This window comes from Porites lutea, chromosome 1 (assembly GCF_958299795.1).
Source record: "Porites lutea chromosome 1, jaPorLute2.1, whole genome shotgun sequence".
Taxonomy (NCBI): Eukaryota; Metazoa; Cnidaria; class Anthozoa; order Scleractinia; family Poritidae; genus Porites; species Porites lutea.
In genome coordinates, this window is record NC_133201.1 from 4,913,356 (window position 1) to 4,936,591 (window position 23,236).

At 36.5% G+C, this 23,236-nt stretch overlaps 1 protein-coding gene across 1 annotated transcript; it reads right to left on the reverse strand.

The window, feature by feature from the left end:
• Positions 1-288: 288 nt before the first annotated feature.
• Positions 289-22,123, reverse strand: LOC140943230 (arf-GAP with coiled-coil, ANK repeat and PH domain-containing protein 2-like). The gene is made up of 30 exons (XM_073392301.1): positions 22,040-22,123; positions 20,062-20,119; positions 19,094-19,152; positions 18,855-18,969; positions 18,315-18,373; positions 17,747-17,809; positions 17,590-17,647; positions 16,930-16,995; positions 16,473-16,517; positions 15,725-15,820; positions 14,898-14,972; positions 14,558-14,601; positions 14,351-14,413; positions 14,171-14,222; positions 13,154-13,257; positions 11,568-11,628; positions 10,886-10,942; positions 10,029-10,099; positions 9,744-9,805; positions 9,425-9,488; positions 8,942-9,011; positions 8,249-8,343; positions 7,220-7,823; positions 6,167-6,227; positions 5,395-5,462; positions 4,562-4,671; positions 4,036-4,096; positions 3,847-3,896; positions 3,062-3,117; positions 289-2,701 (listed from the first exon to the last, which is right to left on the reverse strand). Exons 1-30 carry the CDS (start codon positions 22,090-22,092, stop codon positions 2,586-2,588), a joined length of 2,616 nt encoding a protein of 871 aa, XP_073248402.1. The 5' UTR covers positions 22,093-22,123; the 3' UTR covers positions 289-2,585.
• Positions 22,124-23,236: the final 1,113 nt, after the last annotated feature.

Consider the following 23,236-nt stretch of genomic DNA (forward strand, 5'->3'; position numbering starts at 1 on the left):
ACACAGCACTGCTTTTGAAGTTGGCAAAATGTCAGAAAGGCCCTTCAGGGCTCAGTGTCTTTAATTTTGAGGCTGATTATGGACAAAGCAAGTGCAGCTTAAGTTGCCTGTTGCTAACAACGGTGCTGATGTACCTGAAACATTTTCAAACCACTAGTGGGATTTAAGGGCTCATACTTGTGGTGTTGCCTTTTACCATTAGGGTCCTTTGTCTTTATTTCACTCACTGGGGAACATATCTAGCAAAAACCAAAACATATTCTAAATAATGAAACAACGTACACCGTATCTCAGGTATCCTTTATTTGAAAACAACAAATTATTCCATATCTGTACATATTGCTATTATTGACACTTTTAACAGTAATAATAATGTTATTATTCTAGTCTGTATAGCTTTTTGTGCTGTACAAGAAAACTTTCATTCAAGACGGCAGTAAGTTTATAAAAACAATATAAATTTCGTCACTTGAAATTTACATCCTAATGTCAAGTGATGATTCATTCTATGAACAAAGGACAGCTTGCAGGGCTCATAATAATTTTTGGATGGTGGCTGGACATGATGACCAGCCAATTAACATTTTGTCCGATCAAGTCTCGTTTCTGACCAGTCAAAATCAGAATGGATAAAAGCTAACTAATCCTGGTGTAATTTTCTATTTGTGAACATTATTGTATTGTTACTAAGAGAAAATGTAAAATCTACAGGTGAGGATTTGGCCGTTTATTTAATAATGAGAGTGTATGTAACTCATCAACATGAACAGCAAATAAAGTTTTTGGCCCGATATTGCCCATTGACCAGCCCTCATTTTGAGCCCTGGCTTGTAATCTAAGAGCTGCCATATAATTATCCTTATCTGGTTTTTCAATTCAATGCCAAACAGAAAAATCTTGTTCTGACTAATCAAATATTTGATTTCAATTAGCTTTCAAACCGTATACTCATCTGTTCATTTTCAATAGATTTTATAAGTTAAACATCATAATTAATACTTTCCCAGTTCCTTCACAGCATCTCCCCAGGCCTTCACAAAATGCATTAGCAATGTGGAATAATAAGGCCCAGCGACTAGGCAAACTTATAGGAAAAAGTTTTAAAGAAAACAGGAATTAATTTTACAAAACTATTAACTGTAGAGACAGTATTCAAAAAATAACAAAAAATCTAACAAGATAAACAAAAGAAAAAATTATAAGCTAACAACAAGGTGAAGTCCTCTTTATGATGAGAATTTGATTTCAGATACTGCCTTCTATTGAAGCTTCTATTAATATTCAAGTCTATCATGCAAACTTCACGTTTTACCTCCATGTACTTTTATGTCTCATTGGAGATGCATCCTTTCACAGAATCCTCACGCTCTCACGTTATTAAGAAGGAAGATGACATGAAATTTCTGAATGTTATTGTTGTTCTGCAGTAAAACACCAACTTGTGGTCTATTTATTGTTCTGTTTTCAGATTTATGTTTTAGTAAGGGACCATTTGTTTCCTGATTTATGTTTTGGATAAGAACCATTAATTTGTTTCCTGATTTATGGTTTGATTAGGAACCATTTTGTGACAAGACTTTTATGTTTTGTTTTCGTCAGTTTCCTAGATCTTGAAAATTTTTTCTTTTTACTTAAAATTTATTAAACTTTTTCCTGCATACCATTAAACTTGATCAAGGTCTCTATGTAATGACACCTGTATTCTGATGATACAATATCATTGGATGTACAAAAATTGACTGTAACCTAACCAAAAACTGCTATCTTCTGTAAAACAGAGTAGTAACCTGTACAATAATTTTTATTCATTCAAACTGACTCACATTCATCAGTCTAAAATAGAATTTAATTTAAATTGTATTCTATGAGTTAAACTGTACAGTACGCCCTTTTTTCAATTTATGACTGAGTTCCATTCTAATTTGTTGATAATAAATATTTCAATCAAGAAAAACAGTAGATCCAGGGACACTTTCGCTTTGTCTGTTGGCCTTTTTTGTGTCATAAATCACTACACCCCAAACATATTAAATACCATGACTATTATTATTACTAAAAGTTAGTTCAACTAAATAGGGTTTGTAGTCTTTTGAAGTTAAAATAATAACATCACCATCACTTGCTAGAAAGCATTTTGTTGCCTTCCCATAATAATAATAATAATCATCATCATCATCATCATTATCATCATCATCTTATAATGATTATTTCTTTGCAAGACTAATGTATGACCATTCAAATTACTGCTGGGGGGTAGTACTTTCCTGTGGTACTGTTTACTATGCTAATGGCAGTTCCTACTAATTTGAGTCTGTGGATGTAATTGTAAAAGTGTAACCATTCAATAACAGCTGCTATGCAGGACTACTTTCCTGTGGTGCTGTCTAATACTGACTGTACATGGTAGGTTTTGAGGTTTGAGTCTCTAGACCAAATCCTGAACTGAGAACAGTCAACATCAACTCTACTAAAAATCACTTCTTTACTTTTAACCCATGGAATCTAGATCAATGTGCCTGATGTGTTGGGAATGCTGCCGAATGGCAAGATCTCGCCTCTTTGACCTAAATTTTAATCATGTCAAATCACACTGGTGTCTGCCTATTTGGATCTTTTGAATCAAACTTCCTTTTCAGCCTGTCGGGTTCCTTGGAGGCCATGTTTGAAAAATCTCTGAATACATCAAAGAAGGTATTATCACCTGCAATAAATCACAAATGCAACTTCAGCTCTCCATGAAAAATAACCACAACATGAGCAAGCCTAAAGGCAAAACTTCGGGTCACAAATAGATAAAAAATGAAGACAAATACCATGCAGTCACACACGCAATAAGGCAAAAATGCTTTCCAGGTTGATAGGCAAACCTTTTCTTTTAGATCATTTTGTCAGTTATGGGGTTTCACTTATAATCAATAAACTTAAAAGTGCAAGATCCACATAATTTCAGACCATTTTACCAGCACAAACCCTTTGTAGGCCAGTCAAACTGCAAGTAAGACATTTATTTTTCTCTAGACCTGACAATAATAAGCATAAAAAATTATTTAACACAGTTTACCTCGACTGATCTCATCACTTTCTCTCATTTCATCATTCAATCTTGCCAGTCTTAACCTACAAAAAAAAATTAATATTATGAGCAGTTTAGGTAAGAGTTTACGTAACTACAAAAATCAACGTTAAATATTTAAATAGTTTCATCATGACTTCAAATAACTTTAACCCTTTAAGCCCCAATATCCACAAACAAATTCTCCAAACTGATCTCTATACATTTCCTTACAGAATTAGTTGGGAGAAATTGATAAAAGATCAGAGATTTTTCTCTTTGTGATCATTTGATTAATTCTCATAGATGTTGCACTTGACAATCTATGGATATTGTTAGGAGAAAATTGATGTTGGTCACTATTGGGACTTGAAGGGTTAAAGACCAGTTGCAGTGCAGTGTCACTTTTAAGGAACTATTGTTCAATAAACGAAAACAAACAAGTGTGCGGGCAAAATGAGAATTTTAATGTGACAAAAAATTACTATTATGTGATGACATGTTCGACAACTAAGATACTGGTCATTTCTGGATGTATCTTTTACCCACGAACAATGAATATCACAGTCTGGACATTATTTTTTTAGTCATTTTTGTGGATTTTAGCCAATTTACCTTAGATTTAAGAGAGAATAATACAGCAAATAACTTAAAACAATCCATGTTATTTTCTCATTCTACATTTGTAATGTTGTTGCACAAACTCGTCATTTTGCTCGTGCATTCTGGTAAGTTTTTCCTCTTCAAAGGGATTGTCCGCTGCAAGTAATGAAGATACACAATACTGTACTTACAGAGTGACTATATCTGCATGCATCTGCTTCACAGCAATAGTTAGAGGATCCTAGCAAAAAAGGCAATTACATTTTTAGTAAAAAAAATTCAGATTTCAGGGGTTTGAGAAGACAAAAAAAAAATAGATAAATAATGAATACTGGGTTTGAGATCACAAAATGATTTATCATTATAGCACTCATATTTACCTCTCCATTCTCATCAACATCATGTTGATTGCCTCCTCGCTTCAAAAACAGAAGTGTGGGACTGAAAAATAAAATGAATAAAAATGTTTTATTTGTATATCAAAATTAATTTTAAGGTGGGAGCTTTCCTTCAGCAAGTTAACATGGACACACTCTTCACTAAATTGACAACTATGACTGTATAAGTGTATAACATTTCAGTGGTGTTACATAAGTGTGGATGTTGCAAAACCAATACTTTTAAGTTTCTATCAATGTAATTTTATTGGATTTTAGGGAGTGATCCTTTGGGATGATCTGGGTCAGGATCAGTGATGCGAGATCACTCGCATCATGGTAGATCAAATGAACTGGTGAATCCTAATAGCGGATTCATGGGTTGATTTGACCTACCATAATCTGAGTGATCTCTGATCAATAATACTGATCTGGATCATCTTAAAGGAACACACCCTCAGATACATTCTAGGAGATGCCTGACTGTATCAGATAGTCCACTAATTAATAATACAAATAAGCTGCTTACCCTGTTTGCCCCAATAAAGCAGCATGATGCAGAGCACCTCTTCCACGTTTGTCCTTCTGATTAATCTTGGCTCCATTTTGTAACAAAAACTCGCAAGCTGATAATGATCCCTGTAATGAAAGTAGCTTTTGAATAACATTCAGCAAGAAACAGTCACTGATGACAAGGGTCAAGTAGCTAGCCCTTGCCTTGACTGTAACTGATCTGTAAAGAGCAGTATCATCATTAACCTGCAATCAGGTGGTCCTTCTTCCCTTTTCATTTTTGAGGCAACTTTTCTGCTATCACCCCTTATCTCAGGGTCTGGATCCAGCAATGTTTATGGTATTATAGGCATAAAATTTTCATTGACAAGATTAAGACTTTTCATCAGTATGTTGCACCTTTTCTTTTATTTAGTACAGGCAAATCCTGTTAATACTGACACTGAGGGGGCCATGAAAAGTGGCCGTGTAGACAAGGTATATGTATTAAGCATTAAAGAAAATGTAAGGGCTTTCTTTCCCCAGGGACAAAGCAAACTGTCCGTAATAATGAGGTATCTGTATTAAGTGGGTGTCTGTCAAACGGGGTTTGACTGTACAGTCAACTCTTTCCAAGATGGACACCTTTGGGACCGGTTTTAAGTATCCATCTTTGAGAGATGTCCATCTTAAAAAGAGTCAAATGAAGGGAATAAGCAAAGGAAGGGACCAACTCTAGGTGTCCGTTTTACAGAGGTGTCCGTCTTATAGAGGTGTCTGTTAAGACAGAGTCGACTGTACATACAATAATAAATTTACACCTGCTAATCAAAAATGAGAGGAGCCTGTAAAGCAAGCTCACAATCTTACCCCAAGGATAGACTGGTGTAGGGCTGTTTTACATTCATCATCTTCATTTACCCAGTTAACCTTTGCACCTGATAACAATATTGAAAATGTAAAGTAAACACAACATAATGTACAAGAAGACATTTGCTCCTGTTACTCGCAGAATGAATAACAGAGTGAAACCAAACAGAAAACTGACAGGACCCTTCCTAGTGTCAGTTCAGTAGAGGTGTCTACTTGATACAGGCTCCTTATGAAAAACAAAAGGGATGGTGGTGGTAAGGGGAGAGGGGAGGAGTTTGGGAGTTTCTGAGGCAGTGTCCACTATTTATGGGGTCTGCTTTTGGTGATGGGAAGGGGGAGGGGAAGGGGAAAGGTTTGGGTAGGGTGGAGCTGCCAAGACCTTCAAACCCTGAACCTGTTCAAGGCAAAATCCACTCACTTCACAACCTTGTTTAAGACAAGAAACCATTTTTACATGTAAGAGACCCTTATTCATGTCAATTTGCAGAGACATAATTACATATTGTTATGTACAGTAGTATGGCATTAATTGCCTTTATTAAAAAAAAAATTATTTGGATACAACACAGTCAAGACGGTGCAGTGACAATGTTTAAAAACCCTGTTCAAGGCTTGCCATGCAAGAATGAAACTCTGTACAAGATCCTACACGTAACATAAGTGAAATTCTATGCCCTGCCCATAAAGATGGTATCACAGTGGTGTGCACAATCCAAAAGAGCTGACTGGTAATTAAATCCCAGCAAACTGTTATAAAATATATTTTTACCTTCTGCCAGGGATGCTGCCATCAGAGGCAGACTTTTCCACTCTGCAGCTTTAAACAGTAGCTGTGAATAAGAGCAAAAAAAAGGTGGCTTCAAACAGTTGTAATAACACTATAATAAAATCTACTGAATTTGACCCTTGGTGAAGACAAACAGTGGAGCAAAGTTTCTTGTCTAAAGAAATAGCCTGAGAAAAAAGACGACATTTCATGACCTCCCCAGTGGTTTCCCTGCGAAATAACATCTGAGAAATGAGTGCAGAAATTCCATACTGATGATGCGTCACTACCCAGATCTGGGTAGTGCTTCTGGGCCCAGTTGTTCGAAGGCTGATTAGCACTTAACCCGGGGTTAAATTTAACCTGAGTTTCTTTTTCTTGTGTTGAAAGGATTTTCTCTGATAATTTTCTGTGCTATTTTTAGAGCTTCCAATCATCAACTTGTAGACAAAAAGAACTAAAACTGAAATGCCTTTTAAGCTTTCATATCTGAATTCAAATCTCGCGCTAACCCTGGGTTATCTTAACCCATCTTTGAACAACTTGGCCCTGATGGTTTGAAGCAAATTTCCCACACGGCATGATCAATCAGAAACACTACCTAGATCTGGGTAGTGATAGGTCATCAGTATGGAATTTCTGTGCTCATTTCTCAGACGTTATTTCACGGGGAAACCACCTGTGGCATTGCAAAATGTCACCTGTTTTCTCAGGCTGCTAAAGAAACAATGCAGCGGCAAGGTTTGAGCCCAGACCTGCAGATCTGAAATTCGAAGTGTTAACTACTAGCGGCCCAACACCCACTTCATTTTATGGGAGTACAAACACAGATGCATTATTGACTAAGTGTGAGATCAAGATGGCTGGCCAAAATGAGGACTTTTACTTGCAGGACCACCATGGGCAATGCAAAAAGACAAGATGGGCTCATCTCTCCCACTCTGTGAACCAATCAGACCACTGTCACAGTTTGCTTTATCTTGCCTACTTGTCGATTCAGCGATGAAGCTTAAAATAAGATTACTGAACTTGTTAACCACTGTCTTTTATACCTACCCTACTAGGGTGGATCCTTTTAAGCACTGCTATAGCTTTCACCTTGTCTTCCTTCAAACTTTTCTCCTCATCAGCCTCAACCTCGCCATTATCACTAGCGACCAAACCATCGTCACTCAAATTTGAGCCAACAGAATCTCCTCTGTCCCTACCATCTTCGAAGGACATAGACCTTGTACCACTGACAGAGGATGCTCTTGGTCTGCTAGCATCATCAGGAGAGACAACTTCTGGTCTTTCGTCATCATGCGAGTCACTACTACAGTTACTAACTTCATCATTGCTTTGTTCAAGTAAACTAGAAGCCATTTTCTCCAAGTTCTCATAGTCTTTAGTTGTAAGATCAGATAAGAATACACTTGGAGGAGCACTCTTTCTCTTGTCTGCCTTGGACTTATGTCCTTTAAGAGCAAGCTTTCTTCTGAGAATCTTACTCTTCTTTGAGTCAGTTCTTTCAATGCCCTTCTCCTCATGGTAAACTTTCATTCTGGCAAGGTTTTTTATGATTCCTTTGTCTAATTTTTGGCACTTTGTAAGAAAGATTTCCAGTGATACAAACTTATGTTGTGAGTATTTTCCTTTGATCCAAGCTTCACGTTCACCTCTGAAACAGTATACAACGCCCAATACATTATTAAAAATATATTAATATTATTTTGATTTAAAGTTTCGTACAAAAATTAGTGTTTGACAGATTGTAGTTACAAACTGTAAGCCGGTGAGGAATGTGAGCCAGATCGAGACAAAATAAACCACTCTGTCAACCAAAGATCATCAAATACTCCACAAAGGAAGTTGTAAAAAGGGTGCTATTGGGTAATTCAAAGTGAACTGCAAAATTTATGCACAAAATTATTGTGAACTTAACAGAGTCAGGGTTTGACAGTCTTAAGGGAGTGTACAATGCTGCCTACTAAGCTTATGGGTCAAGTACCACCCTAACCCACTCCACCCCTAGTGGATGACATCACATAAAAATGTAACACAGCACAAAACAAACAAAGAACCATCAGAATTAGTACAATGTACCTGCTGCTTTGTGGAGTAGGTTTCTTTGTACTCATAGCTTCAACTTTTGCTTCAAGGATTCCATTGACCAACTCATTCCCCAGCTCAGTCATTAGCTATAGAAGATCAAAGATAACAACAAAATTATTTTAAAAAAATGAAAAAAAAATCATTCATTTCCACAGTTCAAAAGCTCTCACATTATCATAAGCAATAAAATGCAAAAAGGGAGGGCTCAATGCAAATTGAAATCAGAGGGTCAGAGGATGTTTTTGCATGAAGTGAGTATTATTATTACAAGTATATGCCTGCAATGTCAACTAGTTCTCATGTGAACTCACAACTTAAAAATTTTAAGTGCTCATGCTAGCAGAAACTTGGCAATTGCACGGTATGTTTTTAACCAAGTAATCAGAAAAATTTATCAAAACAGACCAAAGTAGAATGAATTCATAAAATTTACCAAAATTCACACATGCAATAAGCTAAGCCGCACACAAGACTTGACCATCTCTTGAAATGGGCACCAAAATAAATGAAAAAAAATGCAAAACCTTCAAAGCATTTCTGAGCTTTGGCATTGGCAATTCTAACTTGAGTACATACTCCAAGGTAATAATCAATTTTATTTTATTATTATTATTTCATTAATAATATGTACTAGTTTATTATTAATTAATTAAAAACAGATTAAAACAAGTGTGAATCATTAACCTTAATCTGCTCTGGTTCCCACGCATCAAGCGTTAGGGACCGCACCTTTGACACATGGACACCCAAGCTCCTAGAACAAACAGAAGTCAAGAAAAGTCAGTAAAATTAATGACAACAATCATAAAAGTTGACACCAGATCGTCCAACCTTTTGAGTTTGTAAAATCTAAATATTATATCACTGACAAATCACGTGAGTGCTGAGGGTGTGAGCTGGATGTTGGTCTGGGAGCACGCTCCCATGGAAAGTGTTGGAATCGTGATTCTCTGAAAGGCCATTTCTAGGGTTCGGAGAGGACAATTTCTGTATAAACTCTGTTAGGTGTTCTGTCGTAAAAATATCATTATAAGTAAGAATTCGTTTCAAAATAACAGATGTCGAAATCAGGATCCCATGTTCGTCAGGATTCTGGATTTTCAAGAAAAATTGCGGTAATCCTAATGAAATCAGGATGGTTGGACAGTCTGTGATACTATACTGCACCTATGAATCCCTGAACACTCTATACACAGCACAACTCCCCAGTTGGTACTTGCCCAGGTTGGATCTGCAGTGTAAAACAAAGAGAAGCTAGCTATCAAAAATAAACATTAAATGTAACTTTGAAGCACATTACAAATATTGTTATTTTTTTCTATTATTATACATGATGTTGTAAATAGTTTCCTAACACATGCATCATACACTGAGTGTAAGATTTACAATGTTGTTGAAGATGCTCAACATTGAACCAAAGTGAGAGAGCTTAGTGGAAAACAAATGATTTTACACCTCTGACATATAATTATTGTTCTTCTCTTACCTGAACTTCCACAGTCAGCACACTTGTCATTTCCAGTAACTGCCCTGATTTGCTCCAGAATGCTATAAAAAAATCAAATTTTGTTTAGACTTGTATCACCTAGGCACATGTCAGTTATTGTTAAAACATGCACATGTACACACTGGAGTGTTATTGTGTAACTGAAATTTTAGCTGAAAAAGCAGACAGAGGTTTATTACAAGGACCTGAAGTCCAAACAAGTTACTACAAAGTTTTCATTGATTACAATATTACTGTTGTTAAATGATTACTATAACAATTTACCTTTGAGGTCCAACAATTTTGTCTAAAGACTCCACACTTTTGCTCTTAATCCCCGAGCCAAGAGAGTCAGTCTAAAAACAACAAGCAAAACAACATGACATACAAATACAACAAAAAAATTGCTCTTGTTTTACTTATTATTTCCATATAATTATTCCCAGAGCATTATTTTTGAAAGGAAAGGTATTGAAATGAAGAGGAGATAATGGAGAAGGCTTGGACATGTGTTGTGTACGCAAACAGGACATCAACGTTTCACAGCACTGTCTTGGACCCCTCATGGAAAGCAAAAAATTGGGCACAGAAGGGTATAAAAGGAGAAAACAGAGGTGGGATGGGCAGCATGAGATTAGGTAAGAACTTTTGCAAAGGATTTGGCATTGATGTTGTTGGAGAAGTGTGAAAGTCTTCACGCTTAACCAAACAGTACAGCTTGCAAAGGTGAGGTGAGGTGAAGTGAATTATTTTGAAGACACTACTTAAGAAATAAAGACAACCATTTAAATCCAACAGTGTAACACCAAATTAAACTATAGGCACATCAGCTATCTATAATATTATTAAATTTGAATGCATGGTTATAATTATATTGACTTGAAGGATTTCATCCATTCTAAAGTACAAATGCAAAAACTAATGACGTTGTGCAGCAGTGAACAGTGCTATAAAAAATTGCTCATTGGCTTTTCTTGTCACTGAAACTCACAACAAAATAATAAACCACAAAATTCTTAAACTTTAATTTTAACATATAATCTGTGATGTAACTTCACAATTATTAAGTTGTACAGTAGAGGCAAGTAACCACTGACCTTAATACTTCTCTAGTATATCTGACAGTTACAATTTCATATTACCTCACTGCTGTCTGCCTCTCCAGTCGTTGTGCTGTTGAAAGCCTTGTCTATACTGGCCTGTAAAATTCACAAAAAAAAATATGTACACATTACTTTTCATTTAGTATAGAAACATGCACGAAGTCCACCCATATTTTTTTTCACCGAGAATATTAAGAGGATTAACTGGAAAGCTGCATCCAGTTGCAAAATTGTTGAGACACTCCAACAAAAAAACAACCTCTCTTGCTTCAAATCTCTGCTAGTCACAGGTCTGTGAGATATAATACTGACCTCCTTCCTCCCAGTCAAAGTTGTTCCTCCAAGTTTTGAGCATGGTCTTGTATTGCTAGCAACTTTTATTAAGGGGTGCAGGGCAGGTCACAAGCACAAGATCATGGAGAGGCCACTTAAGCCAAAATACGGTACAGTGACTCAAGTACTTTTGCAACTGGGCCAAGTTGTTTAGGATAACCCAGGATTCGTGCAAGATTTGAATTCAGGTTTGAAAGTTTAAAAAGCATTTCAGTTTTAATTCTTTTTGTCTACAGGTTGATGATTGAAAGCTCTAAATATAACAGAGAAATTTATCCGAGAAAATGCTTTTGAACACAAGAAAGAGAAACCCGGGTTCAATTTAACCCAAGGTTAAGTACTAATTGGCCTTCGAACAACTGGGCCCTGGTTGTAGCAGTACACTAACCTGCATAGCTTCCATCCACTCAGCCCTTAAAGAGTCATTGTCTGCTTGGAGGATCCATGTCCTTAAATAAGATGAGAAAATATTATCTAAGGGTATCCAAGAGTCCTACAGTGCACAAGTATGGCTAACCTAATAACTTGATAGTTGAGGCCGAAACCCAGTTAGTTTACATGTGTTCTCTTTCTTGGAACGAGATTTTTTTCACTTGGTACTCAAGTTTTTATTCTCCTCAAAATTAAGAATTTGTTCATGCTTAGCGTGCGTATATCGAGTTATGGATGCACGCGGGAAGTTTGGAGAGCACGAAAGATGCGTAAGAGTTGCACGAGGCGATAGCCGAGTGCAACTCTAGCTTCTTGAGTGCTCTCCAAACTTCCCAAGTGCATCCATAACTCGATATACGCACAGCTAAAAGCATGAGCAAATTCTTTTATAACATAGCTGACAAAAATGCTTGCTTTTTGATTAACTACAAAATTCTCGTAACGCGCTACACAATAACAAACGCTTCTTATTGGCTGATTACGAACACTCCACAATCATCTAGTTTAAATGAAAATATTCTTTCTGTAGCTTTTCTGTAAAACTGAGAAAGAAAATTTGCTTCTTTATTCGTTAACGATCAATGGAAACTAAGCAGAAACAAGGGTAAAAGAGTCTTAAAGTTCACCTAAAGTTAAAATACTAACATGTTCGTAAGAAGTCGTGGACTATGGTTTGGATTTGCTGAAAAGATGTTTACGTTTTGCTCGGCGAAATCCAGAAAACATGTTTTTAGCGAAGACGACTGTCATCCTTCTTTAAACTCATATTCATTTACAAACATTGGCTGGTCATTACAGCTTCTTGAGAAGACCTGGCAGCAGTTGTTTTTGTGAGTAATAAATTTATGTCTTCTTGTGTAATTTGTGTTGTTATTGCCAGAGAAATCTTCCTGCTTCAGTCGGATTGTCCGCAGATAACAAAAGTGTATAACAAATTTAAAAACAACAATAAAAACGGAAATTTAACCTCTTAATGTTGTTGATGACCCGTTGGTGTCTATTCTGTTCCCAGTGAATGTCTTTCGGCCAAAATTTGCTGCAGCTGGTCTTCCAACAAATTTGCGAAACGCGCAACATGCGAGTTTTTTTAATTCGGCTCAATTTTTGCTGCTTGTTGGATCAGGACCTAAAAGGTCAATGCCGATAGAAAAATCGGGCAGTTCTTCGCTGGTTTCTTCCATATTTTAAAGAGAAGGAAAACTGCACTGCAGCTTAACAGACGACAACTCTGCAGCCAGGTAAAACAAAATGCTTACGTCATCTTATTTACGCACGGGCGTGCGTAAATAAAGATTTTGTTCATAGTGGCTCAATAGGACTTATATAGGGCAAGCACGCGCGCTATGTTATAAGGTACCATTTCCAATTTCCAAATATAACATGAATGTATAAACACGTTCAAGCAAATTCTTGAAATCTCTTAAGTATTCCATGGCTCAACAAATTACATTACATAGCCTTAAAAAACATTTTTATGCAGATATATTTTGTACTGAGCCTACAGGCTAAGCACCAACATTTGTTTGGCCTAGTGGTACTAACTTTGTTGGTGAAACAACTTCAAAGAGAAATCTTCTTTCTATTGCTTCATCAGTAGGTCTCACTTTACAAAGTCTAAGATCTTCTGCTAGCACGGTCTGGTCATCCTACAAAACAGTAAGTAGTATCAAGTCAAATATATGTTAATCATCATCATCATTATGGACCATAACCATTGCAACCATCATCAGTCAGTTACTAGTATCTTCATCATCATCATCATCATCATCATCATCATCATCATCATCATCATCATCATCATCATCATCATCATCATCATCATCATCATCATCAATACCTGTACCACCTGCACATCAGCTTCATGCAAGCATCAGCATAATATTCACTCAACAACATCACCATCAACACCATTAATAAAATCAACATTTTGAACATCATTATCAGTATAATCATAGCTGTCATCACTACCACCATCATCAGCATTGAAAATGAAGAAATGATCGCTGCAGTGAACGAAATTTATGCAATTGCGCAAAGAAGCCTGAAAAAAAATTTTGGACTTCAACGGGGTTTGAACCCGTGAACTTGCGATACCGGTGCGATGCTCTACCAACTGAGCTACAAAGCCACTGACGTTGGGACGAAAGAAATGAGTGTTAATGATATATGAAATAAATCATATACAAACTGCGGAAATGAAATGAAAATGAAGAAATGATCGTGGCAGTGAACGCAATTTATGCAATCGCGTAAAGAAGCCTGAAAAAAAATTATCTAAATTATTATATTAATTTTTTTTTCATGCTTCTTTATGCAATTGCATAAATTGCGTTCACTGCGACTATCATTTCTTCATTTTCATTTCATTTCCGCAGTTCATATATGATTTATTTCATATATCATTAACAATCATCAGCATTATCATCATCATCACAATCATCACCATCACCATTGTCATCGTCATCATCAACGTCATGATCATCGAAATTTTGAAGGCAAATTTTCATTAAGGAGAATGTCATTTTTTTTTAATTGAGATGAAATTCACATTTTAAGTACCTTTAATCGTTTCTGGTACATCAGCTGGTTATTCTGCACAGTAAAATACCTCCTACAAAAAAAAAAGGTTTAAAAAGCTATTCAACACTTTCAATGCAAAGCAGTTGCACCAGTTCCAGGATTCTTAAGAAAACACACTTAAGATGTTCATACATGTAACACTGATATTATTTTTCTCACCTATGCCAGCTCCTGAATGCATTACTACTGCGTTTAAACAAGTAGCCTTCCATTACCAAACCACTGCAAGATACAACACAAGGTTGTTATCAATTGTATAGTGTGAATTACATGGAAAAGCATCCATCCCTCCTTTCTAGTGCTAGTAAATATAGTGCAAACTGTAACATTTTTATTAACAAACCAAGTGGCAAATATTGTGTATACCTTGGGTCATCAAGGGTCCTTCTTCCTAAAGATCCACTCTCCTCCTACATAAATAAAAATGAGAAGTTACATACCAGGCAATTATTATTTTTTTTGGCAGACTTTCGCAAATGCAGAGAGCCGTACAACCCATGCAAGTTTACAAAAATGTAAGCTACAAGACTTGGCCCCTCACTAAAAAAAAATACATTATACCCTTGATTGTTTTTCTAAACATCACTATTTATAAATGGATGATCAATGCAACAATAATCTATTATAATAGTTTTGACATCTATAACTGTTTCGACTTCTATAACTGCTTCTTTAGTGCCACTCACAAAGTACAGATTAAACATACCATTTTTTGGACAAGAGTGTGTCTTTCTTCCATTTCTTTCTTGTCAACAGTAAACTGGGTTGACATTTCTTCCAACTGCATTATTTAAAAAAAAATGGAATCAAGTTGGAATATAATACAAAAAAGAGAAGGAGGGCTGGATAGGAGTGGTAGAGACAATGGTCTTTCACCACTCAATGTGTTTAATCTGTCAATGCAATGCATGTTCCATATGGCCTCTCTGATGGATCAAGAAGCAAAGCTTTCAACCACAGTCCACACTAGTTGCATCAAGCAAGCAGGTGATCTTACAGTCACTTCATCCCACAAAGATAAGACAATTCATTAAAAATTGGCAGAGATATTTTGTTTGAAACCTGGATTTGCAATACAATTTTAACTGTTCCCTCTCAAGTTCCTGAGTTGTAAGCTCTCGCATATAAAGCAGTCCTTCGCAGTACCCACAAACGACCAGCACTACCTGTAATCACCATTTTCAAACCCCTAAGATAGTTTTGCATGCAAGCATAACCCTTAGAGTTTAATCAACGTTCACTATCAAATTTCTTCTTGCAGGGTTGATAGAAAAGCAAACTGATCAGACCAGGCAATTATATAGTCGCTTTGTAACAGACAAACTGTCTTGCCAGAATTGAATAATATTATTATTGACCCAAAAAAAACGTCTCCTAACTAAACAGTCTCTGTTGAACACTGATTCACCCATTAATCTAACAATCTCTCTCTCTGTCACCAACTGTCATCTGTAATTATCTGTAAAAACAACTTGCCAGTTGAATTAAATTTTAGGTACAGGGTACAATAATTTATTGTGTTTTTTCACTTACCTGTTTGGACACTTTTTTCATGTACACATCTAAATCATTCATCAGATCGTATCCCTGATGAAAATAAGTTGACTGAGCATGCATGAAATTTAAAATCTGAAAAAAAGAAGAAGAAAGTAATGGTAATTATTGGTCAATGTCCTTGCTCATTATCACAGTAGGTATGTGTAAGGCCATAACATTCTGCCTCCAGGTTTAAGCCCCTGGCTGCTACTCTTGCAGTTCCCCAGTTGTACCTTTCGGCTTTTCTTCTCTCTGATTTCATTGCCCCATTACAATTTCTTTTAAATGTAGAGATCCTGTCAGACGCTCCACTTCCCGCAGGTTTTCATGCAACATTGTCACATCCACCTCAGCTGATTTCTGTCTACCTGATTGTCACCTCTTTGCCATTGCTAGGTAAATCCTCAAGCCTTTTTATGGGAAGTGATTGGAGTCCAAAGCATTATTGTAATTTATTATGGTCATAACACATTGGTTCCTGCTATCCTTGATTAATGATTTAACCCTTTAAACCCTGAGATCAAAATTTGACTTCTTATTTGTTGCCCTTATTCATTTCCTACCGAAGTAGTGTGGAGAAGTTGACAAAATATCAAGCAAATTCATCTTGTATGATCATGTCCGTAATTCTCATGACGACTCTGTTTTACAAAGAATTGATATTACAAGGAGAAATTTGATGCTGATCACTCTTAGGGCTTAAACGGTTAATAACAATTTGTTGCTACAGTAAATTATCACTTACATTGTCCAGGACATCAATTCTTCTCCTTGATTGCAAAATATTTATCTGAAAGGTACATAAAATAAAACACCAAACAATTATCATTTAATCACTGATGCACATCCAGGTGTACAGGTTGTAGCTCAAAATGAAATTGGTGTTACAATGGTTTCAACTTAGTATGATTCTAAGTTTCTTTTGTCTCTTAACCCTAAGTATGAATTCAGGATCATGAATGATTGTTTTATTTCCTGAATTTATTCCAATAATTATGCATCCTTATTTCAATAATTTTAGTGCCCCTCTCCTGTGTCAATTCCATCAGGGTTCATTTAGATCCACCAGATGGAAATGTTGTGGTTCAAATTTTACCTTTTGGTCTTTGGATTACCTGTGTGAATCATTAAGTATAAAACAAAAGAAAAATAAAAACTAGAATGTAAGGATGAAACAACAAAAATTTTGCTTAATATCCAACCTGAAAGGCATAATCCAAAGCTGTATGATTGAAACAGGAATGCATTGCAGTGACGATATTCTTTGCCTGCCAAATAAACCAATGATGCTAAATTATTAAAAGAGAGACAAAGCTAGCTGGCTGCCTGTTAAGACGTTTGGTGTTATATCAGAAGTTACTTGGGACTTGTTTCTACGAAAAGCTTTTCAAATTTCAGAACTGCAACCCTCAACTACACCCCAGCTCAATGTGGATAAATGAACTTTAGGCTTAGTTAAACTCAAGACAATGGAAGGCCCCCTGTCTCTCGTCGGAGATGTGTGCGGGTGCCCTAATTGCATCACAGGGGCTCATTACAGCCACACTCGTGAGGGAAGGCCATTACATTCGGATGCTATTATGCCTGTCGATAGATAGACAGATGCTAGATAGTGTTTGCAAGTGTTTTTCTGCTCCCTACCCCACCCCTCCCTAAGGTAAGTATGTTACGTTAAACTGGTTGAAGCAAGACTGTGCCATGACTGTGCCTGGGTGGATACCACTCTTAGTGGTTGCCAACGTTACTTGTATTGTACTTTGCTGCATTTCGGGCCCTGACAGCCCCACAAGCACCTTCCCCATGCCCATCTCTATTGATCACTTTAACGAACCTCATAAGACCTTTTTTCATTTCTACCGTACCTCTTCAGCCTCTGATGGCCTACAATTGCGCTGAAGTTGTGCATTTTTGGTCAAAGCACTGAAACAAAGGAAGAAGAAACAATGCAGAGCAGTCAAAAACAAAACTACTACAAATTTATTGCTTTTGTCTTGTAACAAAAGTGCACAAGGTACTCACTTATCCCGGTCGTCACTGATTCTGTCAAACAGTTTTTTGGTCTCTTTCACCTTCTTCACTTCTCTGTGACAAACAAGAAAATATTTGAATCAACTTTTAAAAAATTAAATGTGGCATCAGTTTAAAATCTTAACTTACTGCGTTGCCAGTATAATTTATTGTATTATGATTGTCAAAAAGTGATTACAGCTTGAGTCTTCACTTTTGTTTTTACTACGGACCACTACAGTAGGGGTATGACAGGATGATGGCTTCTGTAGGTATAACCAGAGAGAAGTACTACATGTACATGCATGCGGGTACATGTACATAACTGTACATAAGTTGTCACGGAAGGGAATGAGGTCAGTCACGAAAATTGAAAAACTAATTTTCTGGCAGATTCTTTAGGCCAGGGAGATTTCATGCCACACCTCCCACATGGAACTCCAACTTGTCCTAACAAAAAACAGAAGTTTGAGTTTGCAAAGAGCAAGCATGCACTTTCAAAGGGTGCCCAATGCGCATTAGATATGCTGTGTGCACAAATCACTACTTTACAGCATAGATCAACATCGTAGCAACTTACTGTTTTATAAAAGTTTGAAGAGTTGTGGATATAGACCTCTGCGCTTGCTCCAAAAGAATCTAGTAGCAGAAAAAACAATGAATAATTATCAAGTATGCTAGGTAATTATGGTAAAAAAAGTGTCTAATTCCATACAGCTATTGTCCCAAATATCAGAAACTTTATTTTTAGAAATGAATTAGTTTCTAGGTTTTTATTCTTTATAATAATAATATTTTCATTCCCTTTGCAAAATGGTAGCCTCATATTCTTTCTGTGAACTTAACAACCGAAAGAATTCTCCACTCCAGAAACTATAGGGAGGTTGGGTACAAGCTTTCGGTGCAACAAGTTCTGGGAGTCGTTCTGGGATCATTTGGGTGGACAAACATTACTTACAACTGGTTAATGTTTGCCTTGAATATCATCCACCAACCATCAGTAACGCTTGTCCACCCAAACAATCCCAGAAATCATTGCACTGAAAGCTTGTACCCATTCCCTTTATAGTTCCTGGAGCGGGGAATTACTGCTACAATGTAGCATTCAATTCTCACTTACTGTCAGGTATGTTTGGAGCTCTGATAATGCCCATGAGAACTTCTGAAGTGTAGAGGAGACAAGGTCATCTCCTTCAAAGTATTTTGTCAGACTGTCAATACCACCCACCAATCCACTGAAAAATAAAAGATCAAAAAATAAAAGGGATACATAAAACAACCTTAATTAAGTTACCCTTGCTGTAATTCCATTTTTTTTTTAACCTTTTGTACAGTGTGCGCAGTGTAGCTCTGACTGACCTGGTGGATGTATTAAACAGTTTTCCAGTCTCAACCATTCCATTGCAAAGTTTTATAAGCTGAAAAGAAAATGCAAAAGTAAGTAGATCAAGGTTAATATCACTCAGGGCAAAAACACTGAAAATGAAGAAATGATCGTCGCAGTGAACACAATTTATGCAATTGCATAAAGAAGCCTGAAAAAAATTCAGGACTTCAACGGGGTTTGAACCCGTGACCTCACGATTACCGGTGCGATGCTCTTCATTTTATTTCCGCAGTTCATATATGATTTATTTCATATATCATTAACAGCAAAAAACACTGTTAATTTTACAACATGAAAGTAACCTTAGAAAGTGAAACTTTGGTGTTGCTTAAATAAATTATGCCTAGTATTAACGTCTAAAATGCCATTTTGTGTCCCTCCATTAAGATAATACAGGGCTGTCCTTAGAGGCCAGGGGCTGGGAATCTTCCCCGGGTATCAAGGCTCGGAAAAAAACTTGAATTATAGCTTGTCCTTTAATAGTCAGGCAGCTCTTACATTGTGCTTGGCCAGAGCCACTTCTTGCCTTAAGTTAAAACTTTTGTTAGAGGACTCTAGCCCAGTGGGCAAGTAAGTATAAAAATTACTTGCCCAGCAAGAAAATATACTTGCCCCAGACTACTGGTGGGACTTTTTTTCACGCCCTGTTGCTACTACATATGAAGGAGACCCCAAACTACTTTCATAAAAAAAAATTCATTAAAATTAAAAAATCCTTAGCTACTTTATCCCCTTCCTATTTGTTGTATTAACTTACCCTGGCCAGCAAATTGAAACAAACGAGAAAGCCAAGATAAAAGTATAAAAAGAATTGGCTGGAAGAAAATGTACCACAGTCAAAATGACCCCCAAGTAGGATTCAAGTCTTAGAGTCATAGTTAGATTTTTTTGTGTAAATTCTGTGTCAACCATAAAAATATTATGTCTTCAAAGAGCTCACCTTTTCCAAAGCTCCCTCTAAAACATTTATGTCATGTTCGTTTTGATCAACCTGTAACCTATAAAAATTAATGAAGGTGGCACAAGTTACGTGGATGATTGCAAACAATGGCAAATAACAGTAACTCTCAACAGAATTACTGAAGATGGCTTCTTGGTGTAAAGTTTATAGGATCATGTAGATCCACTATAACTACATGTATATATGTTTGTCTTTGCATCAGTACATGTACAGATTAATATATGAATCAGAAGGAAGGATTAAAAGGTTTATAGAGAGAACAGGGATGTCTTGGAAGTCGTAACTGGTCAACACAGTACTTTAAGATCCAACGACGCGACCCCCACGAGAACGTCGCCTAAAAAGCATTCTTTCAGTCTTTATCGCAAATTATTCCTACCCACTTACTTTGTCAAATGCAGGCAAACCCTCCTGGAGTTGAATTCCTAGGGACCACAAGCAGGTTCAGAAAGAGACAAATTTTGTCGTTGCTTGTTCACATACTCCATAAAATGTGAAATTAGGCATTTTCACGTTGTAGTTGTACAAAAATGGGCAAAGAAATGTACAACCAAGCGCGATGCATGTGCAAAGTTGTTGCTTTGCTTATAAAACCTATTGTTTTTTTGAAGTCCTCGTTGCCGTCCAGGTTGTTGGATCTTTAAACTGCTAAGGTTTGTTTGAGGCTTGAGCCTAAGGACGTTTGATGAAACCCCTGAACCACCCCTAGATCTCTAATAAGATCAGTTCGCCTCTAGGGAGGTGTGCTGCTGACACTTTTGATATTTTAAGGTGGTCATGTTGTAGTTTATAAAAGGCCAGAAATGGGGGGGAAAGACTCAACGAAACAAAAATTTAAATAAGTTTAATTTAAATCATGTTAATTTGCATATGCTTCCTCATTGAAGCAGACTGGTGGTGTTAAGCAACAGAATGTCTTAGCAACAATGTGACATTCATTATTATTACTATTATTATGAAGTGGTTTGTATGCAAATCTTGACAAAATCATATATGGTATGCACTTGGAAGTTATATGTCAAAGACAATAATTATTAAAAACGATGTTTCATTTTTTATTGAAAATAATGAAGCCAATGGCTTTTATCCACTGTAATTATGATAGACAATATTTCTAATAAATAATTGATAAAATGCTTAGTACACTGAAACTAACTAGCATCTTCTATTAATGTTAAAAAAATAAAGGAAAAAAGAAATTCAAATTTTGAAAGTTGTTCAACTGAGGATACAAAATAAACCAAAAGCGTTTATTAGAAGTGAGGAGAAACTTAAAAGCCGTCGCAGAGCAAATCTCAATGACTCACATGTTTGACACAATCCTCGCAGCTGGATTATATTTGTAAGCTTAACTTATTGTTAGCAGACAAAATAAAATGTTTCAAACAGCGTAACACTGTTTGAGGTGTTTCATTTGCAAAATCGTATGACTTTTAAATCTATTTAATCCAAGCCCGACGCGCTAATTTGGCTTTTAGAAGTAAGCTTTAAAATTTTCAACCTTTGCTGTGGGTGCGCAAAATTTGAATGCTACACTACGTGCTTTCAAACCTCTGCACCTTTTCGTCCAAACATGCTTGTACTCTTGTTTGTATGAAAAAATAATAAAATAAGCACTTCAATAGAAGTTAAATATATCACAAAATAATTTAGCATTCAATGAAAGAGGCCTTTGAACACCAACTTTGAGAATAATCAAGAAAACTTTCAAATGTTCGAGTAAATGACATTTTCTTGGTATCAGATTTCGCGCTTTCGTTTTCTTCAAATTTCACACCCTGGAGTTAGTCTACAGGTTAACTAATAGAAACAATTATTTCACTGACCGACGCTATACCGCGTTAAAACAAGGTACAAATATTTTTAAAGTGAAAACCTTGGCTACGAACTCCTCGCTTGCATACTAGAAATCTCTCAGTCGGGTCACACAATCCCAACATGACAACGCATTTCTTACCTAAAACTGGGAGAATCCTTTAGGCACTCCTCAAATTCGACTGCCTGCTTCATATCTCAAGAATTGGGTTGATTCTCATAAGACCGACACTATCCATGAAGCATGTTATCCGGAAATGCATTATAGTGTTTTCGCCTCTTCAGCCATCTTTGTTTCTCAAACTGAAGCACTATAGTTTCCAGTCCCCAACATTCTCGAACACTCTACGCGTTAACTCTACGCGTCGACGCCCACGTTTCCACACGGGCGGTCCACGGGCGGATAAGCTTTTTCGCAAGACGCTGACGGCAGCGAAAATACTGCTAAAACGTAAATTCACGTTCTTTTAGTCTTCATCGTAGTTTTTCGAAATCAATTACTACGTAAACTGTAGGTGAGCTCTCCTGCAGATGAATTCCTACGAACTACATCCAAGGTGAAGGCAAGGATATGTACAAAAAAACGCAATTGCAAAATTTAATAAAAAAAAAAAAAAACAACTCCGAAAATCATCTTGCTAACTTAAAATATAAGTATAAGCAAGAAATGACACAAAATAAATAAACGTAATATTTCGACGGTTCTTATTGCAAGACCATTATCAAACGTGAAATAATTAAAAAAAAACTCATTTCATAATCAATAAAAATAAAAACTCGTTTAATAATAATTATAATATAATAAAAATAATAATAATAATAATAATAATAATTTTTTAAAAATTTAGAAAGAAGTTAATTTAACTAAGAAAAATTTATTCGAATTAAAAACATTTCATTTCAAATTGAAAAAAAAAAAAATCATCAAAAATCTAGGCCATAAAATTATGAATACAGTTGTAGACCAGCTACAGCGAGAGTGAAATCTTCTGAGACCTCACGTGATTTGAATGGATATCTAGAAATACGTGAAATACAAGATGCAAAAATCATTATTAAACCTATCGCTTTTTTGACCTCCCCTTTGTCTTTGCAAAAGCGTCCTAAATAGCCTGCGTAGAAGGTGCTTGGAAGTAGTGGGCGAAAGAGAGAACGGGCGCGCGCGAGGGAGACGCGCGTCTCTGCGCCCGTTCTCTTTTTCGCCCACTACTTCCAAGCGCCTGCTACGGAGGCCACGTCCTAAAGTAAAGCACCCAGGGGCGGGACGATTAAGACGACCGGGACAACTGTGACGACAAGTTTGACTGGGATGACCGGGATGAAAAGGATGACTGGTATG